The sequence below is a fragment of the Petaurus breviceps genome, unplaced genomic scaffold (assembly GCF_028583685.1).
Source record: "Petaurus breviceps papuanus isolate PSGF00001 unplaced genomic scaffold, PetGlider_PUasm1.0 91133, whole genome shotgun sequence".
Taxonomy (NCBI): Eukaryota; Metazoa; Chordata; class Mammalia; order Diprotodontia; family Petauridae; genus Petaurus; species Petaurus breviceps.
The window spans coordinates 100,775,098-100,798,083 of record NW_027187419.1 but is presented as its reverse complement, the minus strand read 5'-3'; the positions used below and the strand labels follow the sequence as shown (position 1 = coordinate 100,798,083).

At 35.9% G+C, this 22,986-nt stretch overlaps 1 protein-coding gene and 1 long non-coding RNA gene across 2 annotated transcripts in view; both read right to left on the bottom strand.

Annotated features, from left to right (window-relative positions):
• The window catches only part of HAT1 (histone acetyltransferase 1), an 82,711-nt gene that overhangs the window by 41,252 nt on the left and 18,473 nt on the right, over positions 1 to 22,986 (bottom strand). Inside the window, exons 3-4 of the mRNA XM_069079946.1 lie at positions 4,397 to 4,472; positions 2,501 to 2,621 (exon numbers count right to left, since the gene is read on the bottom strand). Of these exons, the coding sequence (XP_068936047.1) occupies positions 2,501 to 2,621; positions 4,397 to 4,472 (197 nt within the window). The remainder of the gene's footprint in view (positions 1 to 2,500; positions 2,622 to 4,396; positions 4,473 to 22,986) is intronic.
• LOC138154962 (uncharacterized) lies at positions 6,737 to 22,979 on the bottom strand. The gene is made up of 3 exons (XR_011166720.1): positions 20,810 to 22,979; positions 19,032 to 19,209; positions 6,737 to 18,719 (listed from the first exon to the last, which is right to left on the bottom strand). It is a non-coding gene; the product is annotated as an uncharacterized lncRNA (long non-coding RNA).

Sequence of the window (22,986 nt, the reverse complement as noted above, 5' to 3'; positions counted from 1 at the left end):
TAATGATAGTGTGAGGCTATGTCTATGTTATAGTCAAATACAAAAACGTTTTAAGAAAGGTTAAATTTGCTCAATAAATTCTGTTTAAGTCAAAATGTAATATATTTTGGAAAGATTTATAATCAATATCATTAAAATAAAAACCTTTTAATATTTCATGTGATAAACATTTGTGAATCCTCTTTATCAGGAAATGGCTGAACAAATTACGGTATTATCAACATACTAGAATATGACTGCATTCTAAGAAATACTGAAAAGTCAAACTCAGAAATCTGGGAAGATTTGTATGAATGTGAAAATGGAGTGAAAGGGCCCAGAAAAACTTATATATTATAAAGGAAAAACTCTTCTAGCCTGAGAAATCCTGACCAATGCAATATCCAATCTTGAATTTAGAAACCTCTTGATGCAAAACATACTTCCCAACTCTCCATAGGAGAGACACTAGATAGAGCCATACAATAAGACTTATTCTTTCTGGACAGCTAGTGTGGATCCCTTTGGCTTGACTATATATATGTACTTGTTACAAGGGAGGGGTTTTTTTTGAGGGAGGGGCAAAAAGAAAGGGGGAGACTTAATCAGAAGTAGAAAAAAAGGGAAAACATTAATATATACTCTAAAAATCAAACTATACACAAAGGAGAATAAAAAGAGATAGATGGTTTCATATACAATTCTTTTTCTCTTTTCTTCTATGTATATATAAATATCTGCATTTGTTAGATTCGTAAGAAAAAAGGAGGCAATGCCTTTTCCTACTGCTTCTTCAACTACGTTTGGTCATTACAATTATAGTTTGTGTCATTCATAAATAAAATTTTATTACATCTAGAGAGAATTTTTTCTAAAAGAATATATTTCCAATTTTATAATAATCAAGGAAAAATAGGATTCATTTAACAAAAACTAGATTTAAAAGAAACTTTGCTAAAATGTATCCTTCCTTTTATGGAAGGGATACTAATATTAAGAAAACACTAGTCAGGGTACTGATGAGCCTCTTGCTGTGGGGGCTTAGACAGGATTCTATAAAGAGTATCTCCGGTCTGAGCACTCCGGGCTCACAGTAGAAGCCATGAAGGAAAATGTTTGTCATCAAACTTTTTGAATCTAAAGTTGCTGAAATTCTATATTTTCGTGACTGATTTAGTAACAATTGGCATGACTCTACTGAATGTACTTCTCTGTGAAAACAAATTAGTAGAAATTCTGGGAAGCTATGAACTGAAATACTGGGAATACTTCAAGCACTTGATAAGCATGTGGATTACTCATTTTGCATATGATTCCTCTGAAAAAAATTATAGAATAATTATGGAAATCCTTCAAGAGAAAGGTGAAAAAAGATGAGCTGAAACTGTTTAGTTAAAGATGCTGCAAACACAGTGACTTGTGACAGAGATGGCATAGACCTTGTCGTATCAGGAGCCAAGCACTGATTAGGTGAAAAAGCAATACCTGATACTAAACATTGATCCTATAAGTCTGAGGTATACTATTTAGTGGAAGATAAATGAAAAAATTGCATACTGTGTTGTTCCATTTCAGCCTTATAGTCCTCAACGAAAATTGAGAGAAAAGCTTTTGTTGTTAGGAGATGGCTTTCCTGAATGGAATAATATAAAAACTAGATGAGAATTGAGTTTTGTAAGGGCCTAAAGAATAATGACTTTGGCAGGTGAATTCTACAATATACCCAACAGAAGCTGTAGAAAGGAAGTGTAGCTCAATACCAAATGTGTAAAATATAAGCATCTCAGCTCATCACTTTTTTAATGGCACAGCAAGCCAAGAGATTAGTTATATAAATGATTAATACAATAATAAATCAGAAAAAGGAGCATTTTCAGAAGAATAAATCTTTTTGGAAGCTAGATAAAACAAAAATTTGTTAGAATTGGAATAGAGAAACACATAACTCAAAATACTCAACTTCACTTCTGCCCTAATGTCTAACTGGTTTCATTGTTTCAATTGACTTCATTATCTATGCTGGTGAAAGAGTCCTAACTACAACAATAAATAACAAAATCTCCAAGAGGTTTGAGCCAGAAGAAATAAATATGAAAATAGTGATAAGGGAAATTGGAAAAGTAGTTTGCAAGCAAAGTTTGGGAAAAGAGATCTAAAGATATTTTCTTCTACCATACTGATTTCTATTCCTTTATATTACATAAAATGTACAACAGTGAAGTTTCTCAGTAAACAGTTTTCTTAATCCACAATCCAAAAGCAATGGGTACAAAGCATTTGAGAAAAACGAAATGTTGGCACAAAAAGTCAAGGTGAAACAATGCATAGAAAAGTAATTGAGAAATCAAGTTGGAGTAGGAAAAATGGCTACACAATTTAAAGACTAGTAGAACTGACCATTTACTACATGTAATCTAAAAAACAGATAAAATAGCCCTGTCTTATCAACAAATGTTTAGAATGTAATATTTTAAACATAATTAAAAGTATAGTAAAATAAAAATTTTATTTCTGCTTTTACCTCCACACAGTCGAAATTCTCACTAACTTTAGATGCATACTCAATTCGGAACAGTGTGGACAGGTTACCAGCATTATAGTACAAAATGATCTTAAGACCCTTGTAACCGAAGACAGTTTCACTGGAAGGAAAAAAATAAATAGCAATCAAGAACCCAAGAGAAACACAGAAATATACTGTCTATGAACAGTTTGAATTTGCATGCATTAAGATATTTCTCACTGTTCCTATAAAAACAAATTAACATTTGTAAAAATAATTTAATTAGCCACACATAGCATAAACAAGGCAAAAGAGCTGAACCTGCACCTCAACCTATCAAAATCCTAAAAGTGGTTCCTCAACTGTACCACTTCCTTCTACCAACTTTCCACCACTATAAAAGGGAAATGACCACACCCTGAACTCTCTCAGGGAAGAAGAAGCTAGGTAGTATACATCATCACATCTTTCAAATTGCCATTCCCAGGGTCAAACAAGATCATTAGAATTTCCATGCTGCCTTCTTCTAGATGAAATAAGTTTGGTTAATTTCCAACAAAATTTCAACACCACAAGAGACCTAGAAAATGTATTTAAAAGCAACAATGGCAGTTCCAAAACTCATTCTAGGTTACTACAGAAGAATGTGGAAGAGCTTTTGTCCTACTTTCAGAGCCTCAATATTGGTTAAAAGGAAACAGTAAGTGTACAAGGAAATAAGACTCCATTTAAGTTTAAGTCACTAAGGGCTGAATTATTCCCTCCCTTGACCACCTAAAAAACTGCACATAGCCAATTTTTTTTTTAAAAAGGATATCCTAAAGGATTGATAAGACACTACTAAGTGTTTTCTAGGTGAAATGTGTCAATAAGTAATGACATTTATCACTTAGATCTCCAACCCATGTCACTATAGAGAATAATAAAAGCAAAGGGGAATAAAATGAAATAAATACCTAAGCCATGTTTCTAATAAACTCTTGTATTCAAAAGAGAAAGTGAAGCATTTTTATATGACAAACTCTAATTCTTTAAAATACAAAAGGCCAAACCTTATAGGTAAATATTTTAATTCTTTTTCAAAAAGAAACTAAAAAAAAAATTCAGATTGATGTATCAATATTTCTCAAGTAGAACAACAGAGTTCATGAACATTACCCCCAATGAAACTAACCTAATACATTTAATAGTTGGTGAAAGTTACCACATGAATACAATAAGTACTACTAATGAGTTAAATAAAATTGTTGGAATTTATGTAAAAAATTGATAAAATTAAATTAAAATCCACAGAACAATGTTGACATATAGCACAACTGTGACTAACAATGGACTCACGTTCGGTTGACCTTTAAAAAAAAACTCAAGGTCTCTTTGTGCATAATAGCACAATTATTCACAAAAACAATAATTCCATGATATAATAAAATTCCATTTAATCCAAAGCAGTGGAAGAATGTTATAGTTAACATTTTGGTTAACTCAGAGTCACCAAACATTATATAAAACCATGATAAAGTGAATAAAAATATAACTAGATAATATAAAATATAATTTAAATTCTTTTTGATGAATCAGAAAGTAAAAGATCTTGCCATGTCTCAGGTTTATGAAAAGGAATCACCACTGTATTGAGATCTCATGACATATCCTACAGGTTGCTTTTGTAAATGGGCCCATTATCTGCTTGTTTTCATAAATTATAGTGGAAAAAAAGCTCTAGTTTCTTAAAACTTCCAGTTATAAAGGAATACAACATACATAAAATCTCAGTAACAAAAAATTCACAACATAAGAAAATAGGAAATGTTTTATAAAAGGCACACAGTAAACATAAAATTTAATAACTAAGTCAAACTAAAGAATAAATCCTTGTATCCTATTTATATTTACCTATGTTTCTACAATACTTACTCATCACCAAATATCTGATGGCTATACTCAGGATTAAAAGTTGTGCTGTCATTGTCAAGATCTTCAGCAAAGCGAACTAAAAAAAAAAACACACACACACATGAAGTATACATATATACAACAGCCTTCAGGGTTTCACCAATTTGCTGGATTTTTATGAGACAATTCAATATTGAAAGTTAGAAGTTTTAAAGTTGAATTACTCAAAATCTAGTACTTTGGGAATCTAAGAGACAAGCAAAAATGAAGCTATTTCACTAGAACAGTGATTCTCAAACTTCCTGGTCTTAAGACATTCCTAAAAATTTCTGAAGATTGACCAAAGAGCTTTTCTTTATGTAGGTAATAACCATCAATACTTTTATGGCATTAGAAACTAAAATGTCTTAGTATTATTATGCAAATAATGAGCTTGCAGGTCCTCTGAAAGGATCTTAGGTAACCCCACAGGTCCCTATACCATACTTTTGAGAACCACTGGTCTAGATGTACATATAATTCAACAAACATAAAAATATATATTTTTAGACTGGACTCTTCTCAGCAATGCAGTCAACTCCAAAAGACTCATGATGGGGACTCCACATTCAGAGAAAGAACTAGAAAGAACAGTGTTTGAATGAAGATTGAAGCAAACTACCTGCTCTCTTTCTTTTCCTTGTTTGGTTTGGTTTCCTCTTTCCCATTGTTCATTCCATCTGATACAATCCTTCTTTATAACCTGACTAATGTCTAAAGTGAAAGTATTTGCAGATCCTATACTTGATTATATGCCACCATGAGGAGGGGGAGGGGAGAAAATTTGAAACTCAAGGAATTGTGGAACTGAATCTTATAAACTAAAAGTAAACAAACAGATTAATAAAGACATACACACACGTATATTTTATCTAGCCCCTCTATAATAAATACAAATACTATGAATCTCAGGAGCAAGATATCTTGCTCATGAATGATAGTGCCACTTGCTTATACTTGGGTTCCTTATACAGTATTCATTAAGGACCTTAGATATAAGTACAGTTTTAAAATAAGACTCTCCTTTCCCACAATTTCCCCCCAAATAAGTATACTATAAGGTATATGACTCCTTTCCTTCAAAAGGGCCACTTTAGGAAAATAAATACTTTATTGATGCCGCTATTGAGAAAAACATCTAAACTGTCTTTTGAAAATGCATTTAGAATACCACCTACATTGTCAAGCACAGGTGATGTGTTGACTGGTTTTGATGAGCTGCCTTTTACCCTTCTTTGTGTCCCCAGAGCTTAGCACAGTGCCTGGCATACTGTGTCTGACAATGAAATAAGAAAATGCAATTCTAATTCCAGTTAAAATCTGAGAATACTTAAGAATGGAAAGAAGGTAAAGGACAAGGGAGAAAGATTTGGTAAGAATATAATTGCATTTTTTAATTTCATGAAATATGTCCAAAGTTTCTTATAGGTCCTAAGAAGTCAGGCACAAGATATATGAATCTACATAATTTTCAATGCCTCAAGAAAACAAATCAAGATAATTATTTACAATGAATAACATTATTATAACTTTGTCATTTATGAGGATTTAATCAGTTTGGTTACCTGGTATTAAGAAGACATTTATATATAAAATATATATGTATAAAGGATAATTTGTATTAGTTTTAGTTTATAAGTGAATAAAGTCCTATCACATATTGCTAACTCACCCAAATCATTCCTCTCGGACAACTGTCTTTCAGTTATGACCCCACTAAGGGTTTCTTTGCAAAGACAATGGAGTGGCTTGGCATTTCTTTCTCTAGCTCATTTTCCAGATGAGGAAATTGAGACAAACAAGACTAAGTGACTTGCCTAGGGTCACACAGTTAGTAAGCGTCTGAGGTCAGACTTGAACTTAGGAAGATGAGTCCTGTCTCTAGGCCTGGCACTCTATCCTCTGTGTCCCTAGATGCCATCTTGAACAATTAAAGTATAATTATTCTTACAAGTTACATTTCAGTATCTAAATTACTCCAAATATATTTGTGATCTCTTCAATGTGGTAATCTCTTATAATGCATTCATGCTTATTACCTAAATACCCAGCATCCATGACACTAATTCATGTCCAACCAATGTGTTTGATGTTTCCTTGAGGTCTCCTAACCTCCCAAGGTACAATGTCTATTAGTGCATTCCTTCCTCTTGCCCTGTACCAGTCCAATTTTCTGATTATACATTTCTCTGCCAGAAACCTTTATGCCACCTCTCCAGTGCTCTTCTTTATGAAGATGTGAGAGCTGCTCACACTCACTGTACACCGCTTTACTGCCCTAATTCTTCAAAGACTAGTGTTCCTTTGTTCAAAGCCATATAACATTATAGAAAGAACATTGATCTAAAATTTTAAAAAAGGAGTCTTTGTTTTAGAGAGAAGTTCGGGGTCTTCTAAAGAACTTTGCAAGTTCCCAAAGGTAATTTAAACCTCTTCTCCTGTTCTACCCCATGCCTAATTCATTATCCAATTTCAGTGTCTATCAATTATCCATTTGCAGTGTACACACACACACACTCTCTCACTCTCTCTGGACAATTAGTATTCTTTATCAATTTGTTTTTGTGTTCATACTTAGGTCTAACTCTCCTATATTATTATGGATCTCATTTATGTGACTTTGAAAATGTTTCAGGATTTGATGCAATCAGCACAATATCATTTACAAAGTATTGAGGACTTCACTATCTATATGCGTACATATCTCACAATTTCCAACTAAAGGTTTTCAAATTATGTGAATCAATTTAAATCTTACTCCCTTAATTTAGTTTCCTTTTTTTTTTTAAGCAATCGGGGTTAAGTAACTTGCTCGAGGTTACACGGCCAGGTGTTTCTGGGTGGGTGCTAAGTGTCTGAGCCCGGGATTCGATCTCCAGGTCTTCTCAACACTGGAGCAGGTGCTCTTACTCGCTGTGCTACCTGGCTGCCCCAAAAGGAGAACTCATCATTTAGTAGCCAAACTTCTGGGGCTGAACTTCTTTTTTTTTTTTTTTAAAGCAATCAGGGTTAAGTAACTTGCTCAAGGTTACATGGCCAGTTATTTCTGGGTGTGGTGCCAAGTATCCAAGCCCGGGATTCGATCCCCAGGTCATCCTGACACTGGAGCTGGTACTCTTACTTGCTGAGCCACCTGGCCACCCAATTTAGTTTCCTTTTTAGGATTATTTAATTTCATTGATCAAAATTCTAATGCTTAATCAATGGCAGGTAAATAAAAAAGTTACTTAGAAAAGTTCTGAACCTCTTCCTTTTCATTTAGAATCATGCCTCCTTATGGAACCTTAAGTGACTCAAACATGCAAGAAAATTCCACATAGTCCCAAATCTCATACTTGATTTAATCTATGAAGCGATCCTCTTCTTTATCTGCTACTTACTATACTTCTACACTGAGTAAATATGTAGCAGACCTGGAGCTTCTTTTTCCCCCTACAAGAAAGTGTGAATGGACTGACAAGGTTTTATTATACTTTCAATTTAAAAGACAGAAAAGCAGCACATTAGATCTCTTAATTCTTTTGAGTTTTCTCTCAAAAGTAGAGGCCCTTCAGTTGTCCTGTGTGTACAACCTCCACTGTCATTAACAGTATAAATTATAAGGCATCATGGAGAATGTTTAAAATACTTGTAATAAAATTGTTTTGCCCATGTCATTTTGGAGGTGAAAATGTTTATATTACTATATATTCATATAATTTTTTGGTTATATTTTATTTTAGCATACAGCTTTTAGACCTAGGAAGGGGGGATGGTGGCAGGAAAAGATTCAAACAAGACTCACGGTTATGAGATAGCAAAGTGATTAGATCTCTAAGGGCTACAGAAAGATATCAAGTCTATACTGGTCTTTTGGGAGACAAGCCAATAGCCCAACATAATGGAGGTGAAAGAGGTGCCTTGTCCCACTGATGGCTAGACAAATTGTTTCAGAGGATCAGTGAGAGCAAGGGCAAGGGAATGAGCATTTCAAATGAGGCTAAAACATATAGCTCTCTAAGACAGAGTGAAGGAAGTAGAAAAAACCCAAACTAAGGGGTAGATGAGAAAAGAAGATAAAATACCCCAGGATTTGACTATAACCTTCAGGATGAGGAAATGCAAGATCACCAAGATTGAGGGCAGGAAGGAAGTCCATGCTTAGCCTCAGACTCTCATAGATCACATTAAGGGGCAGAAAAAGTATATTTCTGAAGCCTACAAGGGACTACTAGCCCATTACTTTCCATTTCTGGGATACTAGAAGTAGAATTAAGTTCCAGGCCCAGACTGGAAAAAAAAATACAATGGAGTAGGGAACTAATATCCTACAAGCTCACATAGGGTCAAAATTAAAACTGAAATACAAAATATAAACATATAAGCAGTTTGTATGTGCAAAGTACTGTGCAAGGAACAATATTAGCATTGATTAGACATAATCCCTGCCTTCAAGGAACCTAGGGTCTAGCAGGTGGATAAAACACAAACACAGGTATAATCATATTACATACTTATAATATATAAGCATATAAAATTTATAAGACAAATCACCATAATGAAATATAAAGAGATTTTTTAAATTACACACAATTAACCTTCATCTGCCCATTTCCTTTCCCTTCATGATGACAGATTAAAAAGAAAGGTCGAACAGCTCACAAAGGCAGTATTACATAGTGGAAAGTGGACTGTACTTGAAATCAGGAAAGACTTGGGTTTGAAATCCATTTCTGACACTTATTAGTTGTGTTACACTGGGACAGAGGGAGGAAATAAGCATTTATATAGTGCCTACTATGTGCTACGTATTGTGCTAAATGCTTTTACAAATAATATCTCATTTGATCCTCATAACAACCCTGGGAAGTAAATACTATTATGATGCCCATCTTACAGTTGAGGAAACTTGAGCAAAGAGAGGTTAAGTGATTTGCCCAGGATCCACAGAGCTAGTACTCAGGTCTTTCTAACATCAACTTATCACTTAACACACTTAATGGACCACTAGCTGTATCTACTGGCAAGTCTCATTATGTAAAATATGAATTACACTATTTCAGATGTCAGTTTTTGAGTTACTAATATTATTGCTAGTGAGAAAAAATAGTGGAATATAGGGGGCGGCTAGATGGCACGTTAATAGAGCACCGGCCCTGGAGTCAGGAGGACCTGAGTTCAAATCTGACCTCAGACACTTAACACTTACTAGCCATGTGACCTTGGGCAAGTCTCTTAACCCCAACTGCCTTCCAAAAAAGAAAAAAAAAATAGTGGAATATAATGGGACACCTCCTGAATCCAAGAGAACAAGCTTTGTTGGATATTTCAAAAGTATCTTATACATGCATTTACTATACTATTTACTAATCTTTTTTTGCTATATAATAAAAGTTGGTAACCTACAGGATTAGTCAATGCTAACTAATCATTTAACATTGCCAAGTATACCTTCTCTAATTATGTTTAAAATTATTTCCAAACATTTGATTAAGTGATAAAGAGGTTAATTTTTAATTTAAAAAATGCACAATATTATTCAAGATTACAGCAGTAGAGCGCTGTATTTGGAAGCTTAAGTACCTGGATATGATTCCTGTCAGTGCCATTTAACACATTTAACCTTGGACTAGTCATTTAACCCCTCTGGGCCTTAGTTATGTGATCTATAAAATGAGAGGGCTGAACTAAATGACATCTGTGGCCCCTTCCAGCTCTAAAATTATGATCCTATGTTTTCTGACTTAAATGTGACCACGGAAAATTTATCCATGCTAGTTCTATCATCTACAAAATAATGAGAAACCTCAGAGCACCCTTCCATACATTATGAAAGGTGAAACGATACTAGGAAACTTAGGAAAATTTAGACACACAAATAATTGAGAAGTTATGTATTCTCATAGTTTTTTCAGCATTTTGAGGAATCTTGACTTCCTTGTCAAGACACTGTTACCTGAACAAACCAAAGTCAGTCAGTCAAGAAAAATTTATCAAACACTTACTATGGGTCAGGCATTGTGCTAAATCCTAGGAAAACAAATAAAAGCAATAAATAGTACCTGCCCTCAAGAAACATATATTCTTCCCCCCCCCCGCCACTTACAGTATTTCATTTTATCCAATTACATTCAAAGATAGCTCTCAACATTCACTTTTATAAGATTTTGAGTTCCAAATTTTTTTTCTCCCTCTTTCCCTTCCCTCCCCAAGACATGAAGCAATCTGATATGGGTTATACGTGTACAATCAGATTTAACATATTTCCCACGTTAGTCAGGTTGAAAAAGAATCAGAACAAAACAGAAAAACCACAAGAGAGATAAAACAACAAAAAATAAAATAAAATAAAATAAAATAGTGTGCTTCAATCTACATTCATACTCCATGGTTCTTTCTCCAAATGTGGATAGCATTTTCCATCATGAGTCTTGCAACTGTATTAGATCACTACTGCTGAGAAGAGCTAAGTCTATCAAAGTTAGTCATCACACAATGTTGCTGTTACTGTGTACAATGTTTTCCTGTTCTGTTCACTTTATTTAGCATCAATTAATGTCTCTCCAGGTTTTTCTGAAATCTGCCTGCTCATCATTTCTTATAGAACATTTCTTATAGGAATGTAATTCCATTACATTCATAAACCACAACTTACTCAACCATTCCCCAGCTGAAGGGCATCCCCCCAATTTCCAACTTTTTGCCACCACAAAAAGAGTAGCTATAAATATTTTTGTACATGGGGTCCTTTCCCCCTTTTTTGTTGCTTTTTGGAGGGGGGAGGGCAGGGCAATTGGGGTTAAGTGACTTGCTCAAGGTCACACAGCTAGAAAGTGTTAAGTGTCTGAGGCCATATTTGAACTCAGGTCCTCCTGACTCCAGAGCCAGTGCTCTATTCACTGCACCACCTAGCCACTACTCTTTCCCCTTTTTTTATGATCTCTTTGGGATACAGGCCTAGTAGTACTATTGCTGGATCAAAGAGTATGCAGTTTGGCTGCCCTTTGGGCATAGCTTCAAACTGTTCTCCAGAATGGTTGGATCAGTTCACAACTCTACCAACAATGCATCAGTGTTCCAATTTTTCCACATCTCCAACATTTATCATTTTCCTTTTCTGCTATATTAGCCAATCTGACAGGTGTGAGGTGGCACCTCAGAGTTGTTTTAATCTGCATTTCTCTAACCCAGGGGTGGGGAATCTACAACCTCAGGCCATACATGGCCCTCTAAGTCCCCAAGTGCGGCCCTTAAATTCAAACAAACCCCTTTAATAAAAGGATTTGTTCTGCAAAACTTAGGACTCAGTCAAAAGGCCATGCTCAAAGCCCTAAAAGGCCATATGTGGCCTCAAGGCCACAGGTTCCTTACCCCTGCTCTAATCAGTAGTGATTTAGAACATTTTTTCATGTGACTATAGATAGCTTTAAATTTAAGAAGCATATATTCTAATGGAGGAGACAACATGAAAAAAGCTATGTACAGATAAGTGACAAGTAGATAGAAGGTAATATTGAAAAGGTAAGGAATTAGTGGATGAGGGGGAAGGGGAAATGACTGCAAAAGGTGAACTTTAAGCCAATCAAGCCTTGGTAGAAGCCAGGGAAACTAAGAAGTAAAGGAGCATAATATTCTGGGCATGGCAAAAAAATCAGTACAAAGACATGGAGACAGGAGATGGTGCTGTGTTCAAGGAACTGCAAGTAGGACAGTGTAGCTAAAAGAGTAAGTAGGTAAGTTCTAAGAAGGCCAGGAGGCTGTCAAGTTATAAGGAATTTTAAATGCCTAACAGGGGGCTGTATATCTGATACTGTAGATAACAGGGAATCCCTAAGTTCATTATCAAGGTGTAAAAGACATGCTCAAACTCATGATTTAGCAAAATCATTTGGCAAATGAGTGGAGGATAGATTAGAGAGACCTGAGGCAGGGAGACTAGTTAGAAGATCACTGAAGTAGATCAGGAGAGAGGTGATAGGAGTCTAACCTAGATGTTATGAAAGTACCAATAGTACAATCTGGCAATGGATTGGATATTTGAGAGTAAGGTATCAAGCATTACACTGAGGTGGGGTGGCTATGTGGCACAGCGAATAGAGCACCAGCCCTGGAGTCAGGAGGACCTGAGTTCAAATCCAGCCTTAGACACTTGACACACTTACTAGCTGTATGACATTGGGCAAGTCACTTAACCCCAATTGCCTTGCCTTCCCCCCCAAAAAAAGAGATAATAATTGAACTCACAGGAATTAAAGAGATCACCAAGTGAGATAGTACAGAGCAGGGGTCAGCAAACTACAGTTAAGGTGCTTTCCATCTGTTTCCATTAAGTAATGGGAATGATCTATCATCTCTGATTTTTCAAAAGTTCTGTTCAAGTCCTTATCTTTTTTTTCTTACTTATCTTTTTGTTATATTTGTCTAGTTCTGAAGTACACTGAGGTCCCCACTATTATAGTTTTATTGCCTATTTCTCCCTGAAATCCACTTAGCCTTTCCTTTAAGTATTTACATGCTATTCATTTATATTAAGGTCTGATGCCTTTAAAAAGAATGCAATTCTCCTCATTATCATGCCTATATGTATTAGTCTTATCTGAAATTATTGCTACCCCTGCCTTTTCTAGTTCATCTGAAGCATAATCAATTCTACTCCAGCTCCTAAACTTAACTCTATATGAATTATTATTTCAAGTTAAGCATCTTAAAAAAAAAAAACTATTGTGGGATTTTGCTTTCTCATCCATTCTGCTATCCTTTTCCACTTTGTGGATTAATTCCTCCTATTCAGTGTTATGATTGCTGTATATTTCCCTTGATTCTGTCATCTTGTATCTTTTCTTCTCTTTGCTCCCAACACTCACTTTAGAAATGAAAGTTGGTAGTAAAAGAGGAATTTACCTAATACTTATAATCTATAAAACGAAGCCGTATATTTCTATTTTGTTGCCTTCACCCTACCCCCAATGAAGGTTTTGCTCTTCCTTTCTTAGGAATCCTTGCCTCATACACACCTTCTCTGATGTTGGGATTTATTTTTCTTAAGACTAATCCCTTGCTTATCCTGCCCTCCCTTCCTATTTCCCAGCTGAATTTAACTTTTCTATTCCATAATCTTTGTGTATGTGTGCAGTTGTGTTCAACCTTTCTTTCTGTGTTCAGATGAAAAGAGAGGTTTGTGGGACACCATTCTTTCCATTCCTTTCTCCACGTTTGAAATACTTTTCATCTAATACAACTGTAGTGATTTCCCTCTCCTTCCTCCTTTTTTCATCCCCAATATAATCCTCTATCTTTCCCATTTCTATCTTCTCCTAAGATTATCATACATAGCAAAAATATACCCAGGTCTTTTGTCTGTCTTATTTATCTTTCTCTATGGCCCCTGAAAACATCAGGGTTCCGAGAAGACATTGTTTCTTGTGCCTCTACTGACATATTAACAATTTATCACAAGTATGTATCTTTCTGCTTTTCTCTTTACTCCTGAATTTCCATTTCAATGTATCTACTCAGTTCTTCCCTTTATAAAAAGGAATATTTACAAGTTCTTCATTTTATTAAAGGTCTATTTTTTTTTCCACTGTAGGATTATACTCCATTTTGCTGGGTAAATTATTCCTAGGAGTAAGTCTAGTATCTTTTACCTTTTGGAATATCATATTGCAAGATCTCTTTCACAGTAGCTGCTAAAAAGTGTGTTCCCCTGACTGACTCACAAGTACCTAAATTCTTGTTTTTGGCTGCTTGCAGTATCTTTTTCTTTTACCTAGGAGCTCTGGATTTTGATGATGTTCCTGAGAGTTTTGATTTTGGAGTTTCTTTCAGGAGGTAAGTAATGGATTCTTTCTTTTTTTACTTTAGCCTATGATTCTAAGAGCTCTGAGCAATTTTCATTTATGATTTCTGGAAATATGGCATTCAAGCTTTTTTTGATCATGATTTTCAAGCAGTGTGATCATTAAGATCATCATCCTTGAGGCAGTCAAGATGGTGGAATAGAAGCAGGCCTTCCCCGCTGCTCCAGCTTCCACCTTCCCAAATCCATGTAAAAAGGGGACTCTAAACAAACTTTGGAGCTGCAGAACCCACAAAATGACACAGAGAAGCTAACCTCACACTGACGACAGCCTGGCAGGAATCAGCCAGCACAGTGCTCTGGGAGCTGAGCCCAGCCCCACACCAAGGCTTTAGCTCCAGGGCAGGCCTGACCAGCCAACAGCAGGAGGGACTCCAGATCAGCAGCAGCTGTGGCCATTTCCAGATTTATCAACACATAGATGCAAAGGACAAAGTGAGAGGTCAGTGCAGTCTGGACTTTGGGACCCAGTAAGTGAGAGTGCGTAGCTTTTGCTCCTGGGGCAAGAAGCCACTGAGACGCCCGGCACAGCCAGCCAGCGCCCCGTTGGCAGCTTCAGCTCCTGGCCTGCAGACTGTAGAGAGGACCAAGCACTAGTCTGAGGGGTAATCGCTCTTGCTTTAACCTGCTTGGATCTGGATTGCAGTCTAGCGTGGAGGTCCTGGTGTGTGTCCAGCTTGCCAGAGCATGTGGAGACCTCGGAGAGGGCACCCATCTAATGCCTCTGGCAGCTGAGAAAACCCCAGCGTTTGGGACAAAAGCTCCCCTGTCTGGTGGCAGAGTCCTACTGCGGCAAAAATCCCGGGGGTCAGTGACTGAGTGGCAACATGACCAGGCAAAGGAAGCAAAGCAGACAGAAGATTCCAACATTAGACTGCTATTTTGGGGACAAAAAGGAGCAAAGCATGGAACAGGAGGAAGACAGTGAAGTCAGAACTCCTGCACCAAAAGCTTCAAAGGAAAATACAAGCTGGTTACAGGCCATAGAGGACCTTAAGATGCAGATAAGAGAAGTGGAGGGAAAAATTGGGAAGAGAAATGAGAACAATGCAAGAAAATTATGAAATGAGCGTCAACAGCCTGACTGAGGAAAATCACACCTTAAAAAACAGACAAACTCAAATGGCAAAAGAGGCTCAAAAAGGCAATGCGGAGAAGAATGCCTTAAAAAGCCGAATTTGCCAGGTGGAAAAAGAATCTCAAAAGCTCAATGAGGAAAATCATTGCTTCAGAATTAGACTGGAGCAAATGGAAGCTAATGACTTTATGAGAAATCAAGATGCTGTTAAACAGATCCAAACAAATGAAAGAATAGAAGGCAAAGTGAAATATCTCATGAGAAAAACCACTGACCTGGAAAAATAGATCCAGGAGAGATAATTTAAAAAATTATTGGACTACCTGAAAGCCATGGATCAAAGTAAGAACCTAGAAATCATCTTGGTTTTAATCCCAGCTCCTTTGCCCTCTGGAATGTGATATTCCAGAGGGCAAAGGAGCTGGGATTAAAACCAAGATTCACCTACCCAGCAAAACTGAGTTTTGGTCATTCAGTGGAATAGAGGACTTTCAAACATTCTTGCTGAAAAAACCAGAGTTGAATAGAAAATTTGACATTCAGATACAAGAAGCAAGAGAAGCATGAGAAGGTAAACAGGGAAAAGAAATCATAAGGAACTTATCAAAGTTGAACTATTAACATTCCTACATGGAAAAACAATAATTGTAACTTATGAAACTTTTCTCAGTAGTTGAAGGGAATAGAAATATATATATGTCTATATATGAGAGTATATGGGCATATGAATACATATGTGAGTGTGTATATATATATGTTTACAGGTATACATAGGTAGAGGGCACAGGACCAATTTAACAGGAAGGGATGATACTTAAAAGGTGAAATTAAGAGGTGAGAGAGGAATATAATGAGGAGATGGGGAGAGACAGAATGGAGTAAACTATCTCATACATAAGAGGCAAGGGAAAATGGTTACAATGGAGGGGAAGAATAGGAAGGCAAAAGGGAATGGGTCAACCTTATTCCCATTGAATTTGGCTTGAGGAGGGAGTGAAATACACACCAAATAGGGTATCTCACCCTCCAGGAGAGTAGGGGGGAAGGGGATAAAAGAGGGGATGATGGAAGGGAGGGGATGATGGAAGGGAGGGCAGGATGGGGGGGAGGGAAGTTGGAAGCACCCACTTTTGAAAAGGGATAGGATCAAAGTAGAGAATAGAACAAGTGGGAGGTGGGATAGGAGGGAGGGAAATATAGTCAGTCTTTTACAATATATCTACTAAAAAAAAAAAAGATCATCATCCTTTAAATAGAACATTCCAAAAAATATTTCACATGGTCTCACATGGTCATTCTAAATTAGATAATATACCATAAACAATGTTATTAATTTCTGGTCAGAACTAAAATTTTTCAATGCCACTTTCTTAAAGACCTAACTACATTTTCATTCCCCACAAGAAAGGAACAAAGAATAAAAGGGTAAAGATCCAGTTAAATGTATTTTATATCACTTATATAAGTTAGAATGTGAAATCTTATGAATAGAATGTGCACTGCTGTAACAAGACACCTGCATTCTAGTTTTATATCCCAGCTCCAGCTCTGTGACTTTGAGTGTAGAGAGCATGGCATAATGGAAAGATCTCTGAACTAACATTTAGGAGACATGGGTTCAAATCCTGGGTCCAACACTTACTAGCTAGCTGAATGACCATAGCAAATCATACTTCCAGCTTCAATTCTTTCCTCATTTGTAATATCAGAATATTGTAATTATTTACCTCACAGGGTTCTTACAAGGAAGATGCATTCTTAACTTTAGAGCCCTATAATAGATATTGTTATTACTGGGCAATTCCCTTAGGTCTCCTGGGTTTCAGTTCTTTATCTATAAAATAAAGGCAGTTTGACTAGATGATCTACACAGTCCTTTCCAAGTTAAAAATTGCATAATCCTATAATTATGAACACTGGGTTCATTCAATCTAATTATATAGTGGAGCAATCACTGGCTCTGGTGTCAGAGGAATTATATTCAAAGTCCACTTATGATATTTGCTATCTGTGTGACCTTGTGTGCCTCAGTTTCTATATATGATATAAAATGAAGGTATGAATTCAACAGACTTTGTATAACCTTCTAGCACTAGAACTATGATCCTATGAATACAGGAATACCATAGATAATCTTAAGTAACACATTTAGGTCTCATTTAAACTGGAAGTCAGTATTTATAGACAAGAAAACTTTGCTTAAAACAAGAATCCTAAATTGCTTAGAATATACCCTCACTTCTTCATTACTCTTACCTTTCCCTCTCAGTCAAACTGAAAGGAAGCACAAGGATATATCTCAAGGTTGGCATATATTTAATAGAAGTGCCTTTACCATAATCATGATTAAAGTTCAGATTATTATTCAGAGAATATTAAAGAGAAATTACATATATATATATATTTAAAGATTTCATTATGCTCACTATACTGTCCTTACTAATTTGATATTCAGGGTACCTAAGGGTAGAAACCATACCTAATAATTCATCTTTACACTTCATTTGTCAATGGCAAATGTTTGTTAAATGACTACTATGTCCCTCGTACTTTGCTAGGCACTGAGGATACAAAGATAATAAATGAACTAGTCCTAGCTCTCAAGTAGATTACTACAATGTCTTTGCCCACAAAGATTCAGATATTTCTTGAATGTTACCTTTGATATATCTATAATTTCCTAAATGGAGACATTCCTTCTATGCCTTTTTAATCTTACATAATTTTTATCCATATTTTCTCAAAAATTCTCTCACAGAGGATATGGTGCTACCTATGTACTAAAAGTTATCTTCCTGTCTTATAAGTACCAACACACTAATCAGATTATCCAAATATTGAATCTCATTCTTATTTTACTGCCAGTAAAACTCCCTTTTCAGTCATATACACTTCGAAGGATCCATGACCTCCCTAGTAAGAGTAGTCTATGTCCTTCTACATTCATCTAAGATACTCTCGATTAATGCAGAAAACACTCCCAGAAAAATTTTAGAGAAAAAAACAGGAATATGTGTAAGTAATTGCTTATGTCTTCCTAAATATCTTTTCATAAAAACTTTCCATGATCTTTTCTATCCCTTTGGAAATCTTACATTCTTTGAGATATCCTGAAAGGCCAATCCCAGAGTACCTTCAAAATTATAATACCTCTAGCACTGAGTTCTTATCTATATTTTGTTCAAGTCCAGACACTCTTTCCAACTTCATCTTCTTAAATGTCACTGCCATTTCTTCAAAAAGTACAGGGGGATCTCATGTCAATTTCTCTGCCGGTTCTTCTTTTCAAAGTTTTGAGGTGATATTGCTCATAATTTTCCATCATCCCCTGCAGTATTTCACAAATAGGCTTGCATTCTAAATCAGAACTGCCCTTGGCTTCCATGTCTCTGCAGGCAAGGAGAACAAGTGTTTGCTTACTTTTCAGGCTCTTTTGGCCTCCTCATTGTTTCAACTATTTTGTATTAGTTATACTTCTAATATAAAGATGTTCTTTTAACAGGTTTGGTTAGAATAATTTTGCTAGGAAAACCCATTTGTTAAATAAACAAAACTCAGAAATAATAACCAAAAAGATTGACCCCAAATTTCTACTAACATTAGTCTCCTTCTGATATTTGTAAGTGATACAGTACTCTTAAAGCCATATCAGAATATAAGCTCTAGCACGATATAAGTCAAAAAGGCTGATGCGGGCTCACCAATGAGAAAAGCTCATCACCAAAAGGTTGTCCAGTAGGTACTGTGTCTGAACACAGCATCTCATGAAGACTGTCTAACTGAAGCATATGATATTTCGATCTGAATCAGTGTAGAGAACATCCATATCAATTAAATCACAGATCATTGTTCTGCAATTAACTAATTTACATAATCATTCTGAAACAAAAAAAAATTTCTGATTAACCCTCAGTTAAATAAAAGACCTCATTCACCAAGCAGATGTCAGTCAAAATTTCCCTATATATCATGTACAAAATGTTAATATATGTATGAATATATAGTCTCAGTATCACAGAGAATGGATTATCCTACATACATGAATTTTCCAGATAACTTGGGGTTTAACCCTTCATAAAAGCCAAAATCCTTAAAGGAAATATAAAGTTGATTAAATACTTCACTGTTTTCTTAAATTATATCCCATATACTTTACATATCACATACTTATATGTCACTGAGAGTTTTCTAGGTCTGCTTGCCTTGACAGTCAATTAGCCTCAGGCTAATCATTGTCTTAAGTAACTTGTCACTTCTCCATGCCTATCACTGGGAAATCCTATCCAGAGACTCCCCTCTTAAGCATCTGGTTCTACCCAGAAAATAAAAAAAGCAACTTTGTTTAAATAAATAAAAAGTTTGGGTTCCATAAAGCTTTAGAGCACAGACTTTATAATATATCTTTTGGCTGCTCAGAAACTTTGTTGACTAATTCTTAGTTCCCAAAGTAATGTACTTACAAGTATAAATAAGGTACACACACAACATGTACTGGTATATGTTAAACACACATACATACACACTCCCCCATTAACACCAAAAAACCCCTCAATCTGTACAAAACTGAATGCTACCACATTTAACATAATTAGAAGCACTTACTCTTCAAGGTATTTATCTCTAGAGAAAAGTTTGAAAACTGCTTTAAAATGCAAACAAGTAGTAATCTTCATTATTAATTTACCACGACAAAACTAGTGACAAAAATCTTAATAAAATTACGTTAAAAGAAATACAACAAGGGGCGACCAGGTGGCTCAGCGAGTAAGAGCACCGGCTCCAGTGTCGGGATGACCTGGATCAAATCCGGGCTCAGATACTCAGCACCCACACCCAGAAATAACTGGCCGTGTAACCTTGAGCAAGTTACTTAATCCTGATTGCTTTAAAAAAACAAAACAAACATAAAAAAGAAATACAACATATTTTCAAAATCACAGAACCAAAAACTAGAGAAACTAAAGGTCTGCTTTAACAAGCAGCTATGAATAACAGCACAGATAAACTACTGGAGTCATGAAAAACTGAATTCAAATCAATGATTTACTAGCTATTAAGATGGAGATTATCATCTAACCTTTCTGAGTCTCAAACAAGTTTATTAAGTCCAAGTTACAGATGTGCTCTGATTTGCTGTTGGTAAGAATTAAGCTCTCGGGCCAGGTATATCAAGGAAATCACATGTTCTTAAGGTTCACAGAATCATAAATTTAGAATTAGATGGGATTTTATAGTCAAGACAACAAGTTTGTAGAGCCTACTCTATATGAGGCATTTGCTAATCTCTAGGGATATAAAGACAGGCAAAAAGAATCCCTGCTTTCAAGTAGCTTACAGCCTAATGGGGAAGACAACATGACTACAACTATGTACAAACAGGATGCATACGAGATAAAGATAAATTAGAGATAAACTCAGAGGGAAGGTACTAGTATAAAAGGGGTTCAGGAAAAGCTTCTTGCAGAAAGTAAGATTTTACCTGAGCCTTAAAGGAAGCCAAAGAAGCAGTTGAGGTTGCCCTATGAAGAGATAGGGCATTCCAGGCATGGAGGACAGTCAGCAAAAATGCCCAGATTTTGGAGGAGTGTCTTGTATGTGAAGAAGAGCAAAGAAGGCCACTATCATTAGATCACAACAAACGTGGAAGGGAGTAAGGTATAAGAAGACTGGAAAGGCAGGAAGGGGCCGGGTTATGAAGAGCTTTTAACACCAAACAGAGCATTTTCTATTTGATTCTGAAAGTGACAGGGAGACAGTAAGTTTATGAATAGAGGGTGTAACATGGTCAGACTTGAATTTTAAGAAGATCAATTTGAGAGCTGAGTAGAAGATAAACAGGAAAAGAAGCAGACTATTGCAATAGTCTAGGCGTGAGGTTATGAGAGTCTGCACCAGGATGGTAGCAGGCTCAGTGATAGATGTGAGTGATGAATATGAGAAATTAAGAGGACTTGGCAACAGATTGGATATTAAGGGATGACAGTGAATATGACACCAAGGTTGTGAGCCTGGGTGACTGGGAAAATGGTGGTAGTCTCAAGAGTAATAGGAAAATCAGAAAGAGGACAGAGTTTGAGGGAAAAGATAAGAAATTTCATTTTAAATATGTTAAGTTTAAAATGTCTACAGTTGGAGATATAATACTGGAGGTCAGGAGAGAAAGTAGGGCTCAATAAGAAGGTTTGAGACAATGTAGAACAGTACAGTGGCAGAAGGGAAAAGAGCTCTGGACAAAGTATTAGTTAACCCACAGTTCGCAGGCATGAAGTAGATGATGAGCCATCAAAAGATATTAAGAAGGAGCAACAGAGGTGGCTAGGTGGTGCAGTGAATAGAGCACCAGCCCTGGAGTCAGGAGGTCCTGAATTCAAATCCAGCCTCAGACACTTAACACTTAATAGCCATATGACCTTAGGCAAGTCACTTAACCCCAATTGCCCCCCCCCAAAAAAAAGCAAAAAAAAAAAAAAGAGCAACAGACAACAGACAGCTAGGAGGAGAATCAAGGGAGAAACTTCCCTTTTCTTATATGGGATCATCAACATCCTAATCATCACTCTGGTTTTGTAACCACAGAGTAATTCCTTTAATCTTTCCTCTTCTTCTTCAGTTCCTAAAATTCCAATCAGTTGCCAACTGATTAAATCCTACCCATCTATTCCTTTTTCTCTTCCACTTAACAATGCCCTAATCATTTCTCCCCTAGACAACTGTAATAGCTCCTTAATTGTTCTCCAAGCTTCCTAACTCTTTTCCCCAATCCATATTCCACTCAATTTCTAAAACAAATTTTCCTTGGGTACAAGTCAGACCATATCAGCCTCATATCAAAAATCTTCAATGGATCCCTATTGCTTCTGGGCTGATAAAACTCCTCAGTCTGGCATGTAAAGTCCTCCACAATCTGGCTCCATTCTACCTTTCCAGACTTATTTCACATCACTACCCTTCTTTTCCTCTATGTTAAGTTAAACTGGCTTATTAGCCAGTCTCTGAACTTGACATTCCTTGATGCATGCCTTCACACAGGCCATTCTCCATCCCTAAAATGTATTCCCTCCTCAACCATTTCTTAAAATTCTTCAAGGTTCAAGTGTCACTTCCTACAATTTCTCCTGATTCTCCTAGTTCAACTCCATCTAATACAGTTGTTAGTACTCTCTTCCTCTAATTACATTTTATTTACTTATCTATATACATGCTTTATCCCTCTGGTATTAGAGAGCTCATAAAGAACAAGTTGTGCCGACAAATCTCACTTGTTTTTTTGACAAAGTTACTAGAAAGTTAGTTTAAGGGAATGTTGTTGACATAACATACTTGAATAATAATCTCCATTCTGACTTCTTTTCTTACTGAGTTGATATAGAGGTATCTATACCACCCCTCCAGTCATAACCAAGGCTACTGACCTGATTATAGCAATATTAAAAATCCCTATTACTCCTTTCTTCTATATTCTACATTTACTTTGTTTCCATATTAACAGAATTAGTGTCTACAATTGAGACTCATTCATATCAAATTATAAAGTTTTGAACCATAGATATAGAAAGTTATATGTATTAAAGTTAAAAAGTCCTACCTCAACATGAAATAAAGAACTTTAAAGAAGTATACATATTCCAAGAGCACAGAATTTAAAACATCTAAAAT